The sequence below is a fragment of the Haemaphysalis longicornis genome, unplaced genomic scaffold (genome assembly GCF_048455015.1).
Source record: "Haemaphysalis longicornis isolate Haplotype H1 unplaced genomic scaffold, Haemaphysalis longicornis Haplotype H1 scaffold_12, whole genome shotgun sequence".
NCBI lineage: Eukaryota > Metazoa > Arthropoda > Arachnida > Ixodida > Ixodidae > Haemaphysalis > Haemaphysalis longicornis.
Window position 1 is genome coordinate 11,130,973 of NW_027526225.1, and position 21,969 is coordinate 11,152,941.

The 21,969-nt window shown below is 49.1% G+C and overlaps 1 protein-coding gene and 1 long non-coding RNA gene across 2 annotated transcripts in view; one reads left to right on the forward strand and one right to left on the reverse strand.

Moving 5' to 3' along the window:
• LOC144162239 (phospholipid-transporting ATPase ABCA3-like) overlaps positions 1-21,969 on the reverse strand; it is a 46,490-nt gene that overhangs the window by 12,218 nt on the left and 12,303 nt on the right. The window contains exon 4 of the mRNA XM_077692700.1: positions 19,626-19,799. Within this exon, the coding sequence (XP_077548826.1) occupies positions 19,626-19,799 (174 nt within the window). The remainder of the gene's footprint in view (positions 1-19,625; positions 19,800-21,969) is intronic.
• On the forward strand, positions 14,087-16,908 carry LOC144162412 (uncharacterized). The gene is made up of 2 exons (XR_013320668.1): positions 14,087-14,619; positions 16,493-16,908. It is a non-coding gene; the product is annotated as an uncharacterized LOC144162412 (long non-coding RNA).

Sequence of the window (21,969 nt, forward strand, 5' to 3'; positions counted from 1 at the left end):
AGTACAGATTCAGTACTCATGAGTACAGATTGAGTACGAATACTTGTGAGGACAAATGAGTTTGAGTACAAGTGAGTACGATTACAAATGAGTATTTGATGAGTGAGTACGAGTGATTTTGTGAACAGACGAACTTTTTGAGTCTGAGTTTGATTGAGTACAGCGTAAATAAAAAAAAAATGTGATTGAGTTTGAGTGAGTTCTTTCTGTTTTGCCGACCTATGGATCAGACTGGAGTCGGTACAGTAGCGGAGTACAACAGCCCATTCAGGGTCGCTGAAGTTTCATGCGGTGTCTCGAAGTACGTAGTTAATGTCAAGATTAGCGGCGAGAAGGAGGAGATGGAAGCGTATTCGGGGGCATCCGGGCCCACGAATCCCGGCCCCCGAATCCGTACTGGTGGCAAAGCTTGGAAGAGTGGTGGCAAACTACTGGTGGCAAAGCTTGGAAACGTGGAAGAGCCAGAACCCACAACTAGTCCCCTGGACAAAAGACGGTATCGAGATATTCGGAGATGTCGCGGTGTCACCGGAGTCCAAGGGGCGAAATATAGAATTTGCGCTAAATGTGGGTCGAAAAATACGGGAGCAATTTGCTTGGCCATGATTATTTCGGGCCTTTGGAAATCGAAAAAATAAGGTATTCATCGCATCAGAAGGAGCCGAGAAGTTTTCGTTGTCACAGTTCCGAAGGCTTTCAGCCAGTGTCTGCCGGTTGCTGTTTTAAGCGCGTTCACATGGAGCTGAAGGACAGCGCCCTGCGGAGGTTCCTGAATTGCCCAAACGCTCCTTTTGCTCCGAAGGATGCTATTCTGAGAGAGCTGAATAGGCGCGTGCATGTAGGAATTTCGAAGCCAACCCAATGCTCCTAATAGTGCAGTGTTGTGGTAGGGAAAAATGACGGCTCACTCCTAATCAGCGGAGACTACAGAAGCACACTCACCCAGGTCGCAAAGAGCAACAAGTATTCTCTTCCCACTAGCGAGGAGCTGTTTGCTCAGCCAGGAAAGAAGGGTTTGTTCCCGAAGCTTGACCTGGTGCAGGCTTATCAGACGCTTTTGTTAGACGGTGTAAGGGCTTTACACCGTAGAAGGGCCTTACAACGAAGTGCACACTAGAAGGGCTAGGCAAAGTTTGTCGGCTAGCACACGGCACGTCTGTCGCACCGAGCCTGTATTAACGCCAATGGACACAATCCTAGCTGGCCTACTTCAAGTAGGTCTGCACGTGGGAAGGCCTTCTGGTGGAGAGCGAAAGTGCAGGAGAGCCAGAATGCATGCCCACCGAGGTATTCGGGCGTAGAGCTAATGTTGGACTCAGAGTCAAGCCAAAAAATGCTAATTTCTTCAGCAACGTCCCGAGTTTCTGAGCTATCCCATTGACAAGTGTGGCATCTACCTTGTTCGGAATCCAAAGTAGAGGCCATCCAAAAGGCCCCGTTCAGAACAAACAACAAGGAACTCCAGGCCTTATCTGGTATGGTCAATTTTTAGAACATTTCTTGCGGGGAAGATCTGAAATAGCCGAGCAGCTTTAATGTTTTACTTGATGACAATGCTACCTGGAAGTAGGGCGAAGAGCACCAACCAACGTTCGAAGGCCTACAGAGGTTGCTAACATAGCAGTCATTTCCAATGCAGTTTAAGGAAAGTGTGCCATTGATACTGTCCTGTTGCGAGTCCCCGTGACTGTGGGAGCAGTACTCGATCAAGCGGACGAAACGCGAAATGAGGAACCTATTACCTATGCACCAAAGACATTTAAGAAAGATGGAGGGAAGTACGCTTAAATAGACCCAGAAACATTATTCCGTCCTATCCGGAGGTCATCAATTTCCCCAGTACCGAGCCGGCCGGAAATTTTCTATTTTGATAGACCGCATACCGCTGCTCGGAATATTTCGCCTTGAAAAACAAATTCCGGCAGTTGTATCCGTTGGCATGCTGGGATGGAGCCCCACGCTGTCGCCGTACGGGTACCAGCTTGACTAGCGCAAAACGCAGGATCACGCAAACGCGGATTGTTTGCGCGGGATACCTATCGAGCTGACAGAGACGCCAGGCGCCGTGTAGCTTTTCGAAGCCGCCGAGTACCCGCCAGTCACCGCCGCCTATGTGACTTGGCACACGTCACGAGACTGTCTGCTATCGGAAGTGGGGAAATGGGTTGTTGACGGCTGGCCAAAAGAAGCGTACCCAAGGGCAACGGTACATCCGATTTGAGACAGCATGAACCGTCTGTGCATTGTGGTTGTGTGGTCCAGGGAAACCGCATGGTAGTTCTTGCGGTTTTGCAAAGACATGTTGTCATCTTGATGTATGCCAATCACCCGGGGGTGACGCAATGACGGCTTTCGCAAGGTGCTTCCTTTGGTGGCCTAACATGCATGGGCAGATCGAAGAATTCGCGCGGCACTAAGGGGTGTTAAGAGAAAAGGCAGAGTCAACCTAAAACGCCTACCCATTTCTGGACAAAAGCGGAGCAACCACGGTGCCGAGTTCATATCTATTTTACGGTAAAGCTGTATGCCTCTACCCCCCCCCCCCCGCGGTTTCATTAACATTACCGTGGGCAAAAACGTTCTCCGTGTCAAAAAATAGCCGCGTATCTGCCTCCTTTTGTTGCAAATGCCGCCGAAAGAAGATAGTCGATTGGTGCACCTGCCAAGTAAAGGCATCCCTTGTCTTTTCTGCTCACCTCGCATGCTGTTCCTCTCTCATCTCCTTCCTCCCATGATAACAAGCGAGAGGTTTGCTCAAGTCAATTAAAATTTTGCGCGCCCACTGCTCCTGTCGGGTGCCTCGATGCCAGTGCTACCGTACGGCGGACACGCGGGTGAATCGAGCCGCCCTACGACAACGTTTATAAAGCCACGTTTCCGTACTCCATGAGCGTTCCAAGCGGAAGGTGAATCTCATCTACTGGATCCTTTTGTTGCCATCGCCGTTTGATTTCTTAAATGCCGTCAGGAGGTAGGGAGCGCTGGCAACAGCCGGCGACGGTTTTCTGCCGTTGAGGTAGAATTTCATTTGCTATTGCAAAAACCAGCAATCGTGAATTTTTTATAAAGGAACACTGCGGATATTAGTTATGTACAGATGCCTCCCAGTCGAAAAACACAACAGGAATTTCTGTCGCACATCAGAAATTTCTGTCGCACGACAGGGATTTCTGTTGGGACTACAGGATGGGCTGTCGTGCGACAGAAATGTCTGTAGTACAACTACAGAAAATCTGTCGTACGACAGGCATTTCTGTCGCACGACAGGGATTTCTGTTGAGAATACAGGATGGTCTGTCGTGCGACAGGAATTTCTGTAGTACAACTACAGAAAATCTGTCGTACGACAGGCATTTCTGTCGCACAACTGGAATTTCTGTTGGGAATGCAGGATGGTCTGTTGTGAGGCAGGAATCTCTGCAGTATGACGACATAATGTCTGTCGTACGACAGAAATTCATGCAGTACAACACACATATCTATCATGCGACAGACATTTTGTAGTCCCACTACAAAAACCTTTGTAGTAAAACTACGAAATGTCTGTCGCATGCGACATTTCAGTTGCACTACCGAAATTTCTGTTGTGCAACACCCTGTAGGCAATACACAAATTACCTGTTGCACCATAAACTGTCCTTCAGCCGCTACATTTAGCATTCCGTAATTACTATTATTATCTGCCGTACGACAGACCATTTTGTAGTCCCTGCATATTTTTATTGTGTGAAAGATCATTTTAGATTCATTGCAAAAGTGTCACATGACAGACCGTGTAGTATTGCTACAAAATCTCTTGCTTAACCTGTCGGAAAACTCCGCGTTTTCCAGCATTAGGAGAACGATGAAATACGCCAGAAAGAACGGAATACACTGGAAAACGCCGAGCTGAACAACAGCAACGCGGGGGCCGCATTTTTCAGAATTAGGAGAGCGATGGAATACGCGGGAGACAACGGCAAACACTGGAAAACGCCGCAGTGAACGACAGCAACGCGGGGATGTTGCTAGAGAGCATCGAATTACACGGGGACATTGCCTTTGGGGACAGGGCTTCAGCCAGGATGAACGGGATAGCATGAACAGGATAGTACCTGATAGTACGGGATAGTGTGGTGCCGCTGCTTGGCTGGACACGGGAATGCCGCGCGCCGGTTAAAGGGACACTGAAGTGAATTTGTCAAGCTCCCGTTTTTGCTTGCACTGCGTAGACTGGCTCAAATTAGCACACTTTTCATCGTTTATCCGGTTGACAAATCGGTAATTATTTTACAAAGCGCGAAAGAAGAAAAACTACCATGCGCGGTTTGCGGCGGCCGCACCAACTAAGGCAGTGACGTTGGGAGGAGGGGCGCCGTGATTGGACGATGCCCAAGGTTAGCAATCACGCAAGTTTCGGTTTCCGTTTCGGTTCTGTAAAACATAACCAATGGCGTTGTTGGATGGGCATTCTCAATATCTCAGTAATCATCGTACCGCGCTTCTGCCATGTTGTCGGCTGTAAAATGCACAAGATAAGCCTCCCAGGACGGCTTGTAGTCGTAGCATTCACTAGCCGAGACCTACGCAGTGCATTAACGCCCTCCGCGTACCCGCAGACGCCCAAATGTCATGCGGTTTTCCCCCATATTTGGAGCTTGCCTCCCTCATGCGTGTATCGTAAAAAGCGTGTTCGCACCAGGCCAAGGGTCTGTTCATTCTGGCCTCTGCCCACTGCCTGCAAGCAGTCGGTGCTTATGGCAACAGCACGCCAACGAGAACTCGCTAGTGCGCCAGTGCCAGCCTGCGCGCGTTTTGTGAACTAGTTCGTGTAGCCATGAACGTTGCGGCCCAAAAAAAGGTGAACTCAATATAGAAAACATTGGCGGAAAACAAAAAAGTTAACTTACAAAAAAAAGCACGTACCCGCGGGGATTCGAACTCGTGACTTGCAAAACATTTGCGGTGACATACCCAGCACCCCAGACCACTAAGCCACGAAGCGGGACGCGAAGGCCTTGCTTATACACGGTATGGATTGTACAACCGGTTTACACTTTTATTTAGTTTTGGCATTTCAAGCAGCTTAGGTGACTATTTGTTGTACTGCGATCGTGCAGTAAGCGTCGCCCGAGTTTACACAGTAGCTCACGTCTAGCAATTGCATTTCGTAGACGGAAAAGCGTTCGCAGATGCGTAGTCGTGCTGCTGACCGCTGTGCTTGTTCGCCCAGCGCAAAAAAGTGCTTCCCGCGCCCTATTTTTACGCTGTACGGTAAAAATATCAGTTGATTTTATTTCCTTAGTACCTATATTGACTTCGCTGACTCTTCTGCCGCCTTCAAGAGGCCTTATATTTTCCTGCTGGCGTACCAGTCAGCGAAGCGTCGCATGTGCGCTTGTGCAGCGCTTGTGTGAAGCGACCTTGACTTGGAGCTAGATACAGTGTACAAACAAACCAAGTAAAGAAAGGCACATTCTTCCATTCACAAACGTGTCCTGGCTTCGTTTCAACTAAGCGAACGAATTGCGACCAAGCAATTTTTTTTAACCTCCTTGATTGCGACGACCCGCCGGCGGCCGGCGGACGAAACGCTGGGCCGATTGACTCTGTCGGCCGGGGAGCCGTGCAGTAGCGCAGCCGTGGCGCAGCCAATTGCCAGCTCATCCCCTCCTGACGTCACACGAAAACGCCACAGAAAATGGGCGAGCGTAAAGAGAGGAGGACAGCATTTTCAAATTTGTTTTTCTACTAAATAAAATCGCGTAATCGCGCCTAGAGTGGTCGAAACATGGCCTGGGGACTCCGGACTACAATTTGCGCTAGTAATCCCGCAATGTTTACATATCACTTAAGTGTCCCTTTAAGGGGTGGACTGGTTGTATTCGAGCGCCGCGATTGACGCAGATGCTGCGAAACTTGGTGTTTGCGGCCCGTGCGGTGCCCCAAATTCCCATTTTTTTAGCGTGCGCTGCACGGAAACAATGGTGCGTGCAAGTGGCGGTCATCGTGTTCAATTGCATTGCAAGCGTCTGTTGTAATGAACGTTTGTTGCATTGCTGCCAGTATCATTCTGGCCGTGTTAAAAAAAAAAAACCTTCGCTACAAATTTGCAATTAACAACGCAACTTGGCACAAATCACTCTAATGTTGGAACATCTAAGCGTAGCCCCATAACCAAAGAAATGGATACATAAAGAACTTCGCAAATTCCTTGGCTTCTTTGAGTAAATTGCAATTGCATATATTGTACTGTGGTCTTTGATAAAACAATGAGGCAATAAGGGTAGCCCGTCGGCAAAACGGACGCATAAAGGAAAAGCAAGACGTGCTTTTTGAAGACGTGGTGTAATAATTGCAGTGCACATTCTGACATGCATTTCGGGGTGTCCTTGAGAGCCCCATTGTTTCAATCTGCGTGCTGTTGCTTTATTTTTTTACGAGCAATTTGTTTATTTTAACGCGAACCATGTGTCCAATCAAGCCTAAATAGTTAAAATAAGATTTTAAAACCAGCTAACCAGTTTCCGCTACATGTGTGAAAAAAACTAACGGCGCCAGTGAACCGGTTGCATTACCAAGATGTGCTAAAATAATAAATGTAAAAAGAAAGAAAACGCACGCCTTCGCTCTAGCCCGGCCCTTCAGAAGAAGTTCGGGGAAGCATCCTCACCCCTGAAGGCATGTCGTGCGACAGCACTGGCGGGTTGGGGAGACCACAATACGAAGAAATGGGAAGGGTAGGGAGGGGTCGCGAAAACAAGTTCTGGTGATCGGCCGGTTCCTTCCTTACCCTTCCTTTGTTCCCTCCGGCTTTGTTCTCTCCTGCTTTTCGTCTTTCGGTCAAAATATGGCGGTGGCTGCGTGGCCGAGTGGCTCGCTCACATTTAACATCGGCGCTTTGCCTAGCTGAAGTTACGCGTAACTTTTTTGTAAAAACGTGCATCTTATGTCTCCGCGAAGTATCAGCAGCAACATCTGAATCTTCGAAAGCTGTGGTAAAAGCAAGATCAGTGGTCCGGATTTCAAGCATCTCGATGGGAGGACTCCTCTAGTGACGACTAATGGTGGTGCTTGGGATTATTGGCACACTGATGCGAGTGAATACGACGAATTTCGCAGGCAGTGTGAATTCGAATACGTGCGATGTGCTTCGACAATCGACTGAACTTGCAATGACCCCTGCGTGACTTCGGCAGGTATCGTGCGTGCACACTCTTCGAGATAGTGCAGCACCACAGAGACGTGCGCTTTTCGCCACAGGACACCCTGCCACGTTTTGCTGTGCGAATGCATTGTCAACGGATCAAAGTTCACCAAGGCAAGCATTCCAGCTAAAGATTGACTTTCCATTTTAATTTTCTCACGTTCTCTCGCGTTTTGCTGTTTAAATAAATCAGGGTAAAGAAATATTAGTTTGTTGTGTTTTAATGGTCCTAACTAATATAAGGAACGAATTTTCGAACGGTTATTGTCCATGCTCATTTAATAGTTTTTTTTTCTATCCGGGAGAATAAATTTGCTTTCATGAACAGACTGAGCGTCATTGACAGAACGCGATTTGCCCTGCTTCAGAAGCACGGCCAAATCAGCCGAAAAGTGCCCAAATGAGTCTAGCTAAATTTTGTAGCGCTACTTAGGTGTCCCTGAAGGAAGGACTTCTGTATTTCTTGTTAACAGCTACGCGGGTTTGTAATTACATGGCTATTAAAAAAAAGGCCTAGCGCGAGCATCGGCCACGCTATTCGCTGGATACGGCGTGGTCTCCGGCGTGTTCCAGCGTTTCGTTCCAGCGGCTGCCGGATCCACGAGTTTCCGCGTGTGCAGTGTGCGTGTGCACGAGTTTCCGCGACTGCACATGCATCTGGCATGTGCAATCTGCGTAACATCAAACTTTTGTATTGTATGCATGAATGTACCACTTGTTGCATTGCTTACATTGCCTTTTGGTACAGCTTTCTGAAATCAGTTATTCACTGTAAACAATTTTAAGCTTGTTCCAGAAAGACAAGAATTCCCCCAATTAAATGCTTATGTTTGTTGGTCATACTTTTATTGAAATTGTTAAGCATATCCTGCGTACTTCAGGTACCTAATAGAAAAAAACATCAAGGGAAGTAAATTTCTTATGCAAAACAAGTTGAAATTCGAGACATGACAGGATTTACTACAGACTACAGAAGAGGATTTACTACAGACTACAGGACAGGATTTACTACAGACTACATGACAGGATTTACGACAAACTACAGGACAGGATTTACTACAGACTACAGGACAGGATTTACTACAGACTACAGGACAGGGTTTACTACAGACTACAGGACAGGATTTACTACAGACTACAGAATGTCCATTCCCTCACAGGATCATTCTGTCGTATTTTTCTGTTGTGTTTTTCGACTGGGTTATATTTGCGTAATGTCTTGTTCTTGCTCATTATGTTGACAAGTATGAGCACTCACACCGGACTTATACGTTAAGATTTTGCTGTGGGTATATAAGACTATTGCGGAATTTCCTTCCCTTTGGCCGGGTGGCTGAATCGAGTTACAGACCGACAGGCACACCTAAAATTCTGCGTTTAAGTAGCCCGGGAAGGACAATCGTCTTTAATACGCCAAAGTATAAGATGCCGAACACATGCGTTAGGCTAATCAGGCATCCAACATAGAGCTGATAATTCGTTTAGGAAAACTTGAAAAGAAGCATCCAAACAGCCGTATAGATGATAAGGCACCTCTCTCTAATGCACCTCCCCCCCCCCCCCCCCCATGTGTTTCTGGCAAAAATTATTTGGTCAGATTAGCTTTGAAGGCTAGGCAGGACTACTGTCCTAAATATAGAGCGGTTCTTGCCCGAGACGCTGAGCGCACGCGAAAGGATAAAGAGTACCCAGCATTTGCCGCCAGAGAAGGCGAGTGGAGTGTCACCCCATGGGATATTAGAGTACCGCGACTGAGGCATGCATGTCAGCGACGGCGGCCATTGTGTTGTTCAGCAGTGTTGCGAGACTGCCGCATCTACGGCCTCACCGTTAACTTTGTTAATAACACTACTGAAGACGCAGCAAAACGGTATCTTTGCACATACTTCAGCTGCTGAAATGCTGCTACATGCGTTATCTTTATTTACATTCGCAAATACACCAGTCGCGCGCAGCCGCAGAGAAGGGAGGACAAGCCAAGCCTACCGGAGTCGACCGACGAAAACACAAACAAAAAAAAAATATGGCGGCGTCGATGAACCGTCGCAGTATAAACAAATGTCACCTATACGAGCTGACCAATAATCATGGCGGCGGCACTGAACAATAGAAGAAAAGAGTGACGATACTCTGTATCTAGTAACACTAGCCGAGTACAACCCACAAGCCCGTCGAGAGGACAAGAAACAGTTCGGTCCACTGACGAGCTCATCAGCCAGGCGCGCCGGCCTGTCGTGTTAGATCCCCGCCGCTCGGTCTAGCGGCACAGCACTGCGACCCTACGCTGTGGCCGTCGGCAACTCGCAGCGGAGCGTTCGGGAGACGGCTTGTCTTGATGCCAAGGATGCCGCACGAACAATTCCCTTTAAGAAGACAGGCACCCCCCTCCGACACTCACGTTTTGAGGATTGTGCGCGTAGCTGACAACGAAGGGGTAATTGTCGTCGTCTGAGCGTACGGCGTTGCTGCTTTTCCGCGATATCCCTTTGTCGCGCGCAACCGAAGGAACGGCTGCATTTCGGTTGCCGGCACTTTTCTCCCCACCCTTCGGAGTCATGTGTACTCGCCGCGGCGTGCTTGCACGCCTGCGCATAGGCTTTTGACCCGAAGGTGGTGGCGCCTACGCGTAATCGAGTACTCGGCAAATGGCTGTGCGAAAGCTGTTTTTATGAATTCGGGCCCTCACTTACGCGTGTACGAACGCAAGAGGGGCGTTACCAAGATAGAGCAATACCGAGGTGTTATAAGGCTCGCCTTGGCCATTAAAGAGCGTTCCTGTCTGAGCTCTCAGCTAGGCAGTTCCCGGCGAGGCAGGGGTCGCGACCGTTGGATTAAGGTGGGGATTTGTGAGACCCCTAAGCGAGAGATAGATTTGAGGATCGCATTGAAAGGTTAGGGTACAGCTGTGTGCCGGGCAACTAGACGGGTCTTGCGGCGCGAACAGAGTCACGGCCGTCGTCGTCACTCGAGCGGCCTGTGTACGCTGCGTGCATAGGACTATTACACGGAGTTGAGGCTCTCGAGTGACTTGTGCTCACTTGGAGCTACAGCATCTAACTGAAGTTTGAAATTTTTTTTGTGTGTTCTTGTATCCCGTTACTCTAATATAAGTACTTCTATGTAAACTCTTCGTTTCTCGTCGTGAAATACAAACTTTTCGAGTTCGTCAATTCGGCAACCTTCTCCGCGAACTTCAAACCACCGCCCGGCAAGCCTCCTGCCAATCCAACCAGATCGGCACCGGACTTCGGGGAAATGAGCATCTCAATCTTTATTCAGTTCACTCCCTCCTCAATCACCATTTGCAGTGGTTGATGACAACTTTGCTGGGCATCCACTTTCGCCGGGAGGGATGGAGACCAATTTCGTTGTGGGTCCGGCCGATGGTGATGTTTTTTGGTTGCAATTTATGCTTTTTTGAACTGGGCTGAAGTGGAAATAATGACGTCACTGCACTCAACTGCCATTATGGAGCCACTGCGTAGGATATTTGGAGCATACAGACTGCCCGATTTGGCCGTTTCAAATAACGGCACGGCGTTTACAAGCCTCAAAATGCAATCATTCCGGAAGTTGATTGATTGATTGATTCATTCATTGCTTGTGGGGCTTTACGCGCCGCAGCTTGGGATGCGATGAGCGGCGCCGCAGGGGGGGGCTCCGGATTATTTTTGGCCACCTGGGGATCTTCAACGTGGGCCAAAATTTCTTACACATGGTGTTATGAGCGGGTTGCGGCCCCGGCACACCCAAGCGCGGACCTCGCCGCTAATTAGCGCGTTCGTCGGCATCGACTCGTGCCACGTGCAATTCCGCATTGAATACAGCGGTTCATTATTCCTGCACAAACCGCTGCCTTTCGACCCTGAGTGACTTCAACGGAAACGAGGGACATCCTCACATGGGCAATACTGATGAATGGATATAGTAGATACAACAAGGGAGACGACTCCGGAGGCACGGGCTATGACATAGGTAATCGGCGAGCAGCATGAGTCAAGCACCTGGGTGCGCCTAGTAGTTGGAAGGAAAATAGTCTTCCCGAACCACCGGTGAAATCGCATCTTCTCTGTAGTGGTCGCCGGGGCAAGCAACCAGAACGGCTTCGCGCGATGCCTGAGCCTAGTGCATGAGATTGTAGGTTTGTGATTGGACAGACATTTGGGAATTGAATTCCCGAGAAGAAATCAATTGACTTCTGCTTGAAAAAAAAAACGCGGCGTTTCGAGCTGCCGAGGGTTGCTGTTGCGGTTGCAGGCTGTGCGATTGGTTCGAGGCACAGCATCCAAACTTGTACTCATAATGTAAATACGTGGATAAAGCTTTTTCTCCTTCATCAGCAAGCATCGGTATCTTGATCAACGCCTCCGGTGGCCAGTCATGCTGCCAAGATGGATTTCGCGAACCCGGATTAGCAAGAACTGACAATGTGGAGGGACTAAAATCATAAGTGGTGGAAGCAGTGGGATCTGACCATGCAATCCACAGCAACGGGCGGTTTTGCTTTTCACCTCCTTTTTCCTGAAGATGCATGGCATTGACTAAACATGTGCACTCCTTCCAACACCCTGCAAGTAATCAAAGAGAGAAACGTATTGTTGATGTGCAAAATGTGCTCTAAGAAAACAAAGTCAGGGCGTTTTGGCATGCGGAGTGTCTCGGTACTTGTCCGAGCACCATTTTATGCCACGCTCTGATTCAGGCAAGAGTCCAGCAGAGCTTATGCTGGATACACAGGCTGAAATCTGCACTCGGCCGGTCTGTCAGAACTTCACCCAGATTCGATGGACGTGAAATGCATAAGGCAGCCTCCGGAACAAAGCTTTCGGTGCGATGGCTCTGTCTACGCAAGGAACGTACTCGAGGTCCCAAGCAGTTGGCGGCTCGTGTGCACCGGCATCATGGTCACATCATGTACGAGGCCCAGATGTCAGATGGAAGTATCCATCGAAACCTTTGGAACAAGAACCAACAAGAGGTGAAACAAACGTTTCGTGTGCCATTCCTGAAATGCCACGCTTAGATTCTGGGTTGCCCAAGGCCTGGGCGGCAGTTCCGGGCCCTCGAGGTTTGGCGGCGATGCCACCTTCGGCCGAGACAACTCTGTTGAGAGGTGGCATGTGTCAGGGCACCCCCGGAGAGGGGATGCATCAAAACCCCCCAAAAAGTCCAAGAAAAGAACAAAGGAACGGGGTTTAGAAGTGCGCCCCAGGACTGCACCAATGAGCGGGCGCGAGCGCCTAATCACCGAGGAATTATGGTAGAATATGGCAGCGCACTGGTCATCGAATCTGAGAACGCCGCGCAGGAGACCAGTGGCGCCATGGCCATATATGGACACGAACAAGTCAAAGAGCCAATGAGAGTGCGCCACGGGAAAGCCCAGAGGGGATAAAAGCGGGGCGCACAAAGAGAACCGAGAGGCCCGAAACCGAGAGGCAAGAAACCGAAGAAACCAGGAGGCGGTAGGAGCACGTGCACTTCAAGGACCGAGCCAGGAGGACGCGGCCAGGCCATCGAGCATGCCAACCGAGCCTGGGCGAGAGCGGGCCGACATATCGCATCGGCACCGTCATCCTAGGTGCACCACGAACCTGTGTTTTCGTGGCCCCAGCAGCATCGGTCGGGCCCAGCGGCCAACGTTCACGCACCGTCGACCTTCGTCTCGATGGCCCCGAAAGGCTACGTTCGTGCCGAGCCTACCTGGGACCTCCAGCGACAGCGGCTACCAGGGGGTACACTCTAAGAAATCGGGGGAGTAGTTGAAGAGTCCAACAGTCATTGTACTCCTGCAAGCGTTGGCGCGCTCCCCTCGAAAGCTCCGGGGAGTTGGATGTAATGTTCGCTCCCATGAGGAGGAAGAGCAAAATTGACAGCGTACTCTTCCCGTGCGCGGCGGAGTGCAGCCCCAGTTCCGCTCCCGCACCAGTGAAGAGTAAAGCTGCACATCGTCTCCTCTCTCCAGTACGAAGAGTAAAATTGCAATTTCATTCTTGTCAAGTGCGGGAGTAAGCATGGAGAGGCACTCCTACCATTTATGCACACCAACTCATCAGCGATGTTTTATTTGCATACGTATATATTATATAAAGCAGTTGTGTAAAAAGCGCCCGAGTACTTCCGCCGCACATTCTAAACGTGCAAGAATATGAATTCATGTAACGATTGCTCGCAGCGTTCAGTGACATGAATGGAGCAAGCTTAACAAAACAAAAAGAACGCATGTCTCGATTTGGTTTCGTTTCTTTGTTTTGTTTTTTTCCTCTGTAATGGCTTCGTTATCGACATTTAAAAAGTTGTCAGACTATGCATCATAACAGGTGCGCACCACGGAGGAAAGAATACTGCGCGCCGATTTCAGCGATTACGCCGATTACACTGAGGGCACCCCAGCGGCGGCGGCGCGGCGGTGGACGCCGCGTCTCCGTAGCTCAGCCCGACGAAGATACGGCGTACTACCACGGTGGATTTTCCGCCACGCGATCTCGCGTCTACGGTGAAAACCGATACAGGCGGTGCACCCGCAAGAACCGGGCGAGCGACGACTGATCGCGCCAGACCGTGATGTCCCGCCAGCGCGGAACACAGGGCTGCGCTTTGTAAACCATGTGCTACGCACGAAGTGGACTTTCAAAACAGACGCTTCATCCAACATGGGAAGTTCGACCTGCCCTTATCGTCATGCTTGCTTGAACACAGTAGCACGCGTGCTCGCATCGAATAGGAGAAACCAGGTTTTGAGAATTAAAGGTATAATTATTGAGAAAACTGAGGTTACAGTGGATCAGGACAGAAGAGCACGGGGAGAAAACGTCTCACGCGGTGCGCAGGCGTGGGGCGACTCTCCTCGGCGAACAGCACACACACGTGACACGCCCCGGGCAAGACTCCAAAGCTCTCACTCGTTGGTATAAACATCCGGCCGCGTTCGCTGCGACGGTGGCGGTATCAGGTGTTTCGTGCTCCGGGCTTGGCCTCTCGGCAGGCAGCCGGTGTCTGTTTTCGTTTTCGCCTTCTCGGCGCGAGAATTATCCGAAGCTTCGGAGACGGCTTGCTCAACATGGGAAGTTTGAGCTGCCCTTATCGTCATACTTGCTTGAACGCAGTGTGACGCGTGCTCGCTAACTGCTTGCATGCCTGTGCGTCAGCGTTAGATCACGAACACGTAAGCAAGCCGTATATTAGCGATATTAGTTCGTTCGTGCGTGCGTGCATGCGTGGAACTAGTTTTTATTTCGGACGGACATCACAGCTGCGGCGGCGCAGAGGCCGACACCGGAACTATATGCACTGTGTAGCAATGCGCGCGCAAGCCGCCGGGCCAGCCGGTGTGCAGTCGCTGCGTTTGCAGGCTTCGCGCCTTAAGCTTGGGATCTTGGGATGACGACCATGGATTTATCTACCGGACGAAGAAATGCTGGCGGGAAGTGGAGGTAAGCCATTAGTTAACCTGGTATTCGTATCTTGTGTATTTAGCGAAGGAGAGTTGCTCTCTAGCTTCGGTCCGCGGAAGCGGCTAACCCTAATGTTTTCGTCACTCATTTTTGCCGTTGCTTATATTTGAAGGGTGGCTTTTGTACCCGTGTGCAAACAGCGTCGAGTCGTGCACCGTTTCAATCCCTTTGATTCGTGAAGTGTTGGTATCCTAGCCGAATGTTTTCGCAGGTAAGAAGCACGGTCGCGCGAGTAGTCGCAGTGCTACCCTGTATTCTTAGCTCGGCAGCTAGGGTTAGAGTGGCTGCCGTGCAGTATCTGTGGCTACCTGCGCGGCTCCAAAGAATTTCGTACAATAGGCTGAGTGATAGGAGCGCATCTAGCGCGTGGAAGTCACTAAAGTTACAATGATTTTAGTTACCGCCGCGCGTACTGCAGCAGACTGAAATCCTGTCCAGACAGGTTTTTTGCGTTTTGATTTGTACTCTTCGCTCGGCGGCTAGGGTTAGAGTGGCTGCCGTGCAATAGCTGTGGCTACTTGGGCGGCTCCAAAGAATTTCGTACAATAGGCTGAGTAATAGGAGCGCGTCTAGCGCGTGGCAGTCACTAAAATTACAATGATTTTAGTTACCGCCGCGCGTACTGCAGCAGACTGAAATCCTGTCCAGATAGGTTTTTTGCGTTTTGATTTGTACTCTTAGCTCGGCGACGAGGGTTAGACTGGCTGCCGTGTAGTAGCTGTTGCTACTTGCGCGGCTCCAACGAATTTCGTACAATAGGCTGAGTGATAGGAGCGCGTCTAGCGCGTGGCAGTCACTAAAATTACAATAATTTTAGTGAACGCCGCGCGTGCAGCAGCAGACTGAAATGCTGTCCTGACAGGGTTTAGGTTTTTTGCGTTTTGATTGAGGGCAGGATGGACGGAGATGGGACTTTTCGGGGCGTACGCCCCGCACTGTTAAGGGGTAACTACATTCGTCTAAGCCGATGAGCGACGCGAGAAAACTCACTCATTGGGTACGGCAAACAGGTATTGTGGGCGACACAGACAAATTTTTTTTTTACACAGGCCGCTGACGGCAGCAACTGCGGCAGGCGACGGGCCGTCGCCGCAGCGGGCTTATACCGGCCAGAAGCAGCCCACGAGCGAGCGGAAGCAACGACGACGAATGGCATTGGCAGCAATGCATTTTTTTTTTCGTTTGTCGCTGTCGCCCATAGTGTTTGTTGTACCCATTACGTTACTTTTTTCGCGTCGGTTGTCGCCGTCGCTGCGTGTGGTTTAATGTTCGAGTGTTCTGATCGTTCACTAACGAGCCTATTGGTTCTCATCAGATGTTGCGATCTGCAGCGTGCATGCAACGAAGCGTACTCGAGAATGAAGAAAACAGTAGCTATATGACCCATAGCAACTTCTACACGCTGTACTTGTGAACGTATAATGGGCCGTACGTTGCAGTCGGCTGAGGGCAAAATCCTATGCAAATTAATCAGGGATTATAACGTTACAAAAAGAGTTCTCTTTACTTAAATTTTGTGAAATGTTTTTATACCGGGAACGATAGCGGGGCAAACAATAGAAGCTACGTACACGTAAGCACTAATGGGTTTGGGGCGCATTGCGTAGGCAGACAGCTGTAGGGCGCGCTGTCTGACATGACATTGGCCAAGTGGCACAATGAGCGCGGCTGCATCCAAGGTCACCGCACATTCGCATGTAGACTTGTGACTGCGCCAAGCAGTATTGCATTCCAATACGGGTTCAATGCGTTCTCTCGGCGCAAAAACTAATCTATCACGTCGTGAAACTCGCAAATTTTTTTTTTCATTGTAGAACTTATCTTTGCTTTCCCCCTCTTTCTTCCTATGTAGGAACCACGGGAAGACGGCACTTGCCCGAAGATTTTTTTTTTTTCCTGAAAGAGAACGAGATCCCCGAGGCGTCAGCAGGAGTGGCCGCCGCATTCAAGACACTTCTCCTCACATCCTTGGACATCGTGGACGAGTTCCCATTGCTGCTGTCTGTGTTTTCAAAGGGGAAGCGCACCTTCTTGCTTCTGTAGACGTTACTTCGGCTCGAGCACGGAGCCCTGGTCGGTACTGTTCTGAAGGCCGCCACCAACATTATGAAGCATTCAGCTCGAACGTGTTTGTTTTTAATACCAAGTTATGCCTTTTTTAAATCTTACTAGCGCATCCTCATTTGAGAACCACCCGCCTAAAAAACCCAGTGGGAATGTTTCCGGTGGTTTCCTATTGTCCCACCAACATATATCTGTTGCAAAGTTCCCGTGTCAGTGGCTTTGTATCTTTGTGTTGATTGCACCTTGCAATGCGCTAATAGTAATCCACGCTGAATAGTTTTAGTCCAAGATTTTTGTTTCGCAAAATTTATTTGTAAATGTTTTTGATGTGTCCTAAATAAGAGCTGGCTTTCCAGTCCATGTGAAGCACTCACTGGTGTACTAAGGCCACTTTGTTTTATGTTAGTACGGTTAACTATTTTCCCACTGCTGTATTCCTACTGACGTTTTCGTGCTAATGCCAGTACCTTTTTATTTGTGGGTGTTGTCATTTTTATTGTCTTAATTTAATGTTTGTATTTCAGTGTTATCAATTGCTTTGCTGCATTTTTATTTGTGATTGTTTCTTGGATGTATCCTAAATAGGCGCTACGTCTCCTGTGTGCATGTGGAGTAAGAACCGTTTTTATGCTGTGATATTTTAATTCAAAATAAATTGCTTTTTGTGTGAAATTGCAAAATGAACCGATTGTTGTGGTATATTTTTGAAAAATAAAGTCTGACCTTGTTTTTTCTTCTTTTCCATGTTTCAAAATGGCTTGTCCTGTTTTGTTTGCTTGTAACTGCCTATAATACCATCGTGGGGATTGGGGGGGGGGGGAGGGGGGGGGGGCTAGTAGCAGGCGGAGCGAAAACACGCTGTCTCGCGGGGAATAGCAGAACGCTCTTGAGGCGTAACGAGACGCTTTACAATAGAGAGTAGTAGTACCCGTCTGTAGTATCCGGGAACGCCGAAACCAATAGAGCTTATTCACGCCTAAAGGGAGTGACGGAACGCTGCCTTGTACATGGCAAACCAATTCCCACACAGGGTTCAAGTACTCCGCTTCGACAGCAGCAAGTAAATCCCACGAGGAGTGTTTCGCCTCTCGTTTGGCCGCCACGCGCTACTCCTCAGAAGAGTAGCCCAATGCTTCCAAAGGGAGTGAAATATGGGACAAAAGTTTTTACTCCTAGACAGAGTGCCCAGCACTCCTCGTCTTCTTAGAGTGTAGCCACCGAGGAAGCACGCCGCCCAAGGGATGACCACGCGCGTCGAACGCCGGCATCAAGGACCTCCAGTGGGAGCGGCTACCAGGGGGTAGCAACAGAGGAAAAAAAGTCTGGACGCGCTGAGCCCGCGCCGTCCAATGAGTGACTGCGCGCATCGAACACCGGCACCGAAGCGAGACGAGGACGGCTACCACCGAGTCACGGCCACGCAACGGGTGCGACACGTCAGTGCCGACGACCGGTGTAGGCTAGTCGAATAGGGTCAGAATGATTAGACACAACTAGGGACTAGTTGTTATAGATTACCAGAGACACGGTGATTAATTAGTAACTTAATGACAAGGGTCCTTGGATTGGACTCTATATGAACGTCTTTGAATTGTGTTTTGGGATGGTTAGAGGTTTGAGTGCTTATAATTTGTGTGTAGTTTAATTATTGAGTGCTTTGTGCTAGGGTGTTTCGAGGGTGCATTAAATGTATGGTTTTTTAAACAGGTAAACGGCTTTCCAATGTCCATCTCTCTGAGGTGGTCAAGACAACCTCACCAATGGTTCACGTGACAAGAGGTTCCTGTTGCCATCGTCATTCTTGCCACCAATACGGCATAGAAAGCTAGGAGGGAAGGATGTCATATCGTGCCAGGTGACGTCGTATGGGGACGTGCAGGACAAGCCGGCAAGCATGCGTCTTTCCTTCTTTCCGTCTCTCTCTTTGTGAACGCCGATGGCTATCGGGGCTGAGACTATTCAGACTACGCTATCGTTCAATAAATCTCCGTGTTTCTGTTCTCGGTTTCAGTTATTACTGCTACGCAAGGGCGTTCAAATTCATCACGCCACTGCTGCTCTTGTCCGGAAGGCGGAGATTCGCGGCATGCGAGCAACTACATATAATTCAAAATTGCGACTGCTTACAGGGCAGGGCTTTGTAGAAAACGCGGGATCTGCCAATAAAAGACGAATTTATGTAGGCGTGAAGCGCACCTTTATGCGAGCATTTTATGGACGATACTTTTATACTTTTAACCCTTGCTTTGTTCAGTGCTGCGAGCTCTCTAGTCCTGCTTGTTTGTTGGCGTGCTGTCATGATCACCTCGTGGTCTTTTCACGAGGGTTTGAGGTTGGATACCGTAATTATTTGTGTACGCACACGTGACCAATAAGTGACCTAGTGGAGTCGATTTAATATGTCAGCCGCAATTTCTTTTGGCTTCCTTTTAGGAAGCGGGACTTTCAGAATAAAACTCATGTGCTTGTGCGTGAGTTTTTTGACGAATACTATGAATTGCTAACACTTGGAGTAAACGAATTACACATTTTTTTCCAGCTGGGAATACGGCGTTGCCTGCTACAGGCTGTAGACCACGATTCGGTAACCTAGCATCTTGGGGTCATCAATAGACCGATCCGGCGAGATTTACGTGCACGCTGGAAGCACTTTATCCCCAAATCCATTAAAAATTGTAGGCAGTGAATATGCGCTAAACAAAACGCAAATATCACAAAGAACAGAAAATTTTATATTCAGAGACGTCTTGCGCTATCGGAAATTCACAATACTACTTTTAGGGTAAGGTGATGAGGAACTGAATTTGGAGTACTCCACGTGTCTTTATATGGTGTTCTGTTAAAGTGGGTAAAAACATGATTCCTGATGAGTTCGCCGAAAATATGCCATGTTTCCAAAAGGATGATACGAATGACCTCACCTGTGAGAGGTGAGCACGATGGTGCTTTTGGACAGCTTCTTGATCCTGTCCAGGCCCTTGAAGATCTTGTTGCGGGCCACAACGTCCACTCCGGCGTACGGTTCGTCCAGGAACACGATGGGGGGCAGCCCCAGCAAAGCCGCGGCCACGGAAAGCTTGCGTTTGTTGCCCCCGCTTTATCCGGGCATGTGTGCACACAGGAGAGCGAATACGATGATGCGACATGAATCCCAACACTGAAACCCCTCCATTCGAAAACAGACTCGATAAAAGCTTCGAAAGAGACACCATGCATTTCGAAACATTTCGAGGAAACACTTCGTTTGCGCACATGGGTACACTCTTAGCCAAAAAGGACGTAAAAAGGAGCAACTACAGCCATTAGTCCCCGCGAGCTACCGTTGCTCCGGAAGAGGAGTAACTGTAGGGACGTGCACGCCGTGTGCCTAATCGGGGAGAAAATGTTCGTCCCCGCCGATGTAGAGAGCAACGGGTGGACAAAAAGACGAGCAGTTACTCCTCCCTGTAACAGCGTCGCTGGTTTGCGATCTGCCGCATTTGTCTGTTTAGTTTCAGAAGTTGAAAACAAAAGTAGCTGCCTGCACAGAATTGTTTATATTGTGCCATAGGGACAAATGTTTGTCTTAAAAATTGCAAAAAAGCGCCTTGTTGAAGTGAAGAGGCGGCTCGTGGCACGGAGCGGCGATGTGCGATAGAAAAACGCCTCTTGTTCACGTTAATACGAAGCGTCACGCACCTAGATCTCGCGAGCGATAATACAGGCAAACGAAAGACTCCGCGCACATGACACACTGAGGGAGGTGTTCATAAAAAATTGCTAACCTTACTCACTAAGTATAGTGAATACACATGTTTAGGCCAGCCGACAACCATCAACAACAACGACAACAACGGTAAATCGTAAGCGCACTCTAGAGGTAAGCGCGGCGCTATTAGGTGTCATTCGCGGGACATAAATGCTTTTCGTACAAAAGCAATGGCAATGCCTCAACAGCCGTAAGACCCGGCTGCATTTCTAGTACCATCTACCGAAGCTGCTTGAAGAAGTCTGCAGCGCCGAAACTTATTTCGTCTACGCCGGGACATAAGCCCTGTTCTCTTATTATTTCTCTCGTACAGACGGCCACAAACTCACACATATAAGACCAAAAAAATTTAAGCTAAGTTGCGAACATGAAAAAAACTTGTTAGTTTTTGCCGAAGCGGGTGCGTCGTTAGACCACTGAGCCTCATTGGCGCTACAAGGGCGCTCAAGGTTGTTTCTTGTGCGAGGAAAAACTATGCTTGTGAGCGGCTACTTGCCGTCGAAACTCAGCAACAATGTCTAGTGTTAGCAGCGCGTAAATTTGAAAGAGTTGCATCGCTAGGAATTCCGACGCCAGCAGGAAACGTAACGACGACAAGTTCTTAGTACCAAAGGTTTTGCACTCGAATGCCTTTTTTCTGTCCGATTCTCCATTTGGTCTCGTGGTATAGTCGGTAGCGCGTCGGGTTGGTGTTGTGGGGCAGTGGTTCGATTCCCCGCCTGCGGGTTTTATTTTTGCTGCTCCTAGCTCGTCTCCGTGGGGGTAACGGAACGGAGCAACCATTCGTCAGTTAAGGACAAACGGGTGGAGGAGTAACCGTTCGTCCCGTCGCATTTACTCCCGTGGGGGACTAATGGTTGTGGCAACGCAGTTAGTTCCCCAAAGGAGTAATGACACTCCCTGTTGTTCTCTTTTGGCTAAGAGTATTTACACTACACTGGTGAAATGCACGGTGCATACGTAGTGATAACAAAACGTGTGGCAGAATTAGGCTGTGTACAGCTTTAGGTATTGTTCTACGCTTTACGTATTGTTCTACAGGAAAAGTGCGTTGGCGCGCTACTGGTGCACGATTACGTAACGGAGAAATTAGCGCTTGCATTGTTGGCGGGTGCCATGTGTGGACTGTGGCTAACGACTGCTGGTCTAAGAGATTGCTGCTATTGAGATACTCCAGAGTCGAAGCAGCCTTAAATGTCCACAAAATAATTCAGTGTTGAAATTCAGTCATAAGGAAGGCAAGAGGGTTTGGCTTCTGCGGCTCCTCCAGGAGAAGAAAACCGTGTTGTATCGCGCTTGAGGCTATGCTGACGCTGGCCACAACGTACTCAAGGCGGTGTATGCCTTCCAAAAGAAAGCTGGGTTTCCTATTTCAGTACGCGCGCTTTTATTTCTTCCGACGATCCTCGCAAGTCTGTCGACTGCCTTGGTATTTGCGCATGCGTCTAAAACAATATTTTGTTGACTCTGACAGTTGTACTGATCTGTGATGGATAGAATCAGCCTGCAATTGTGAT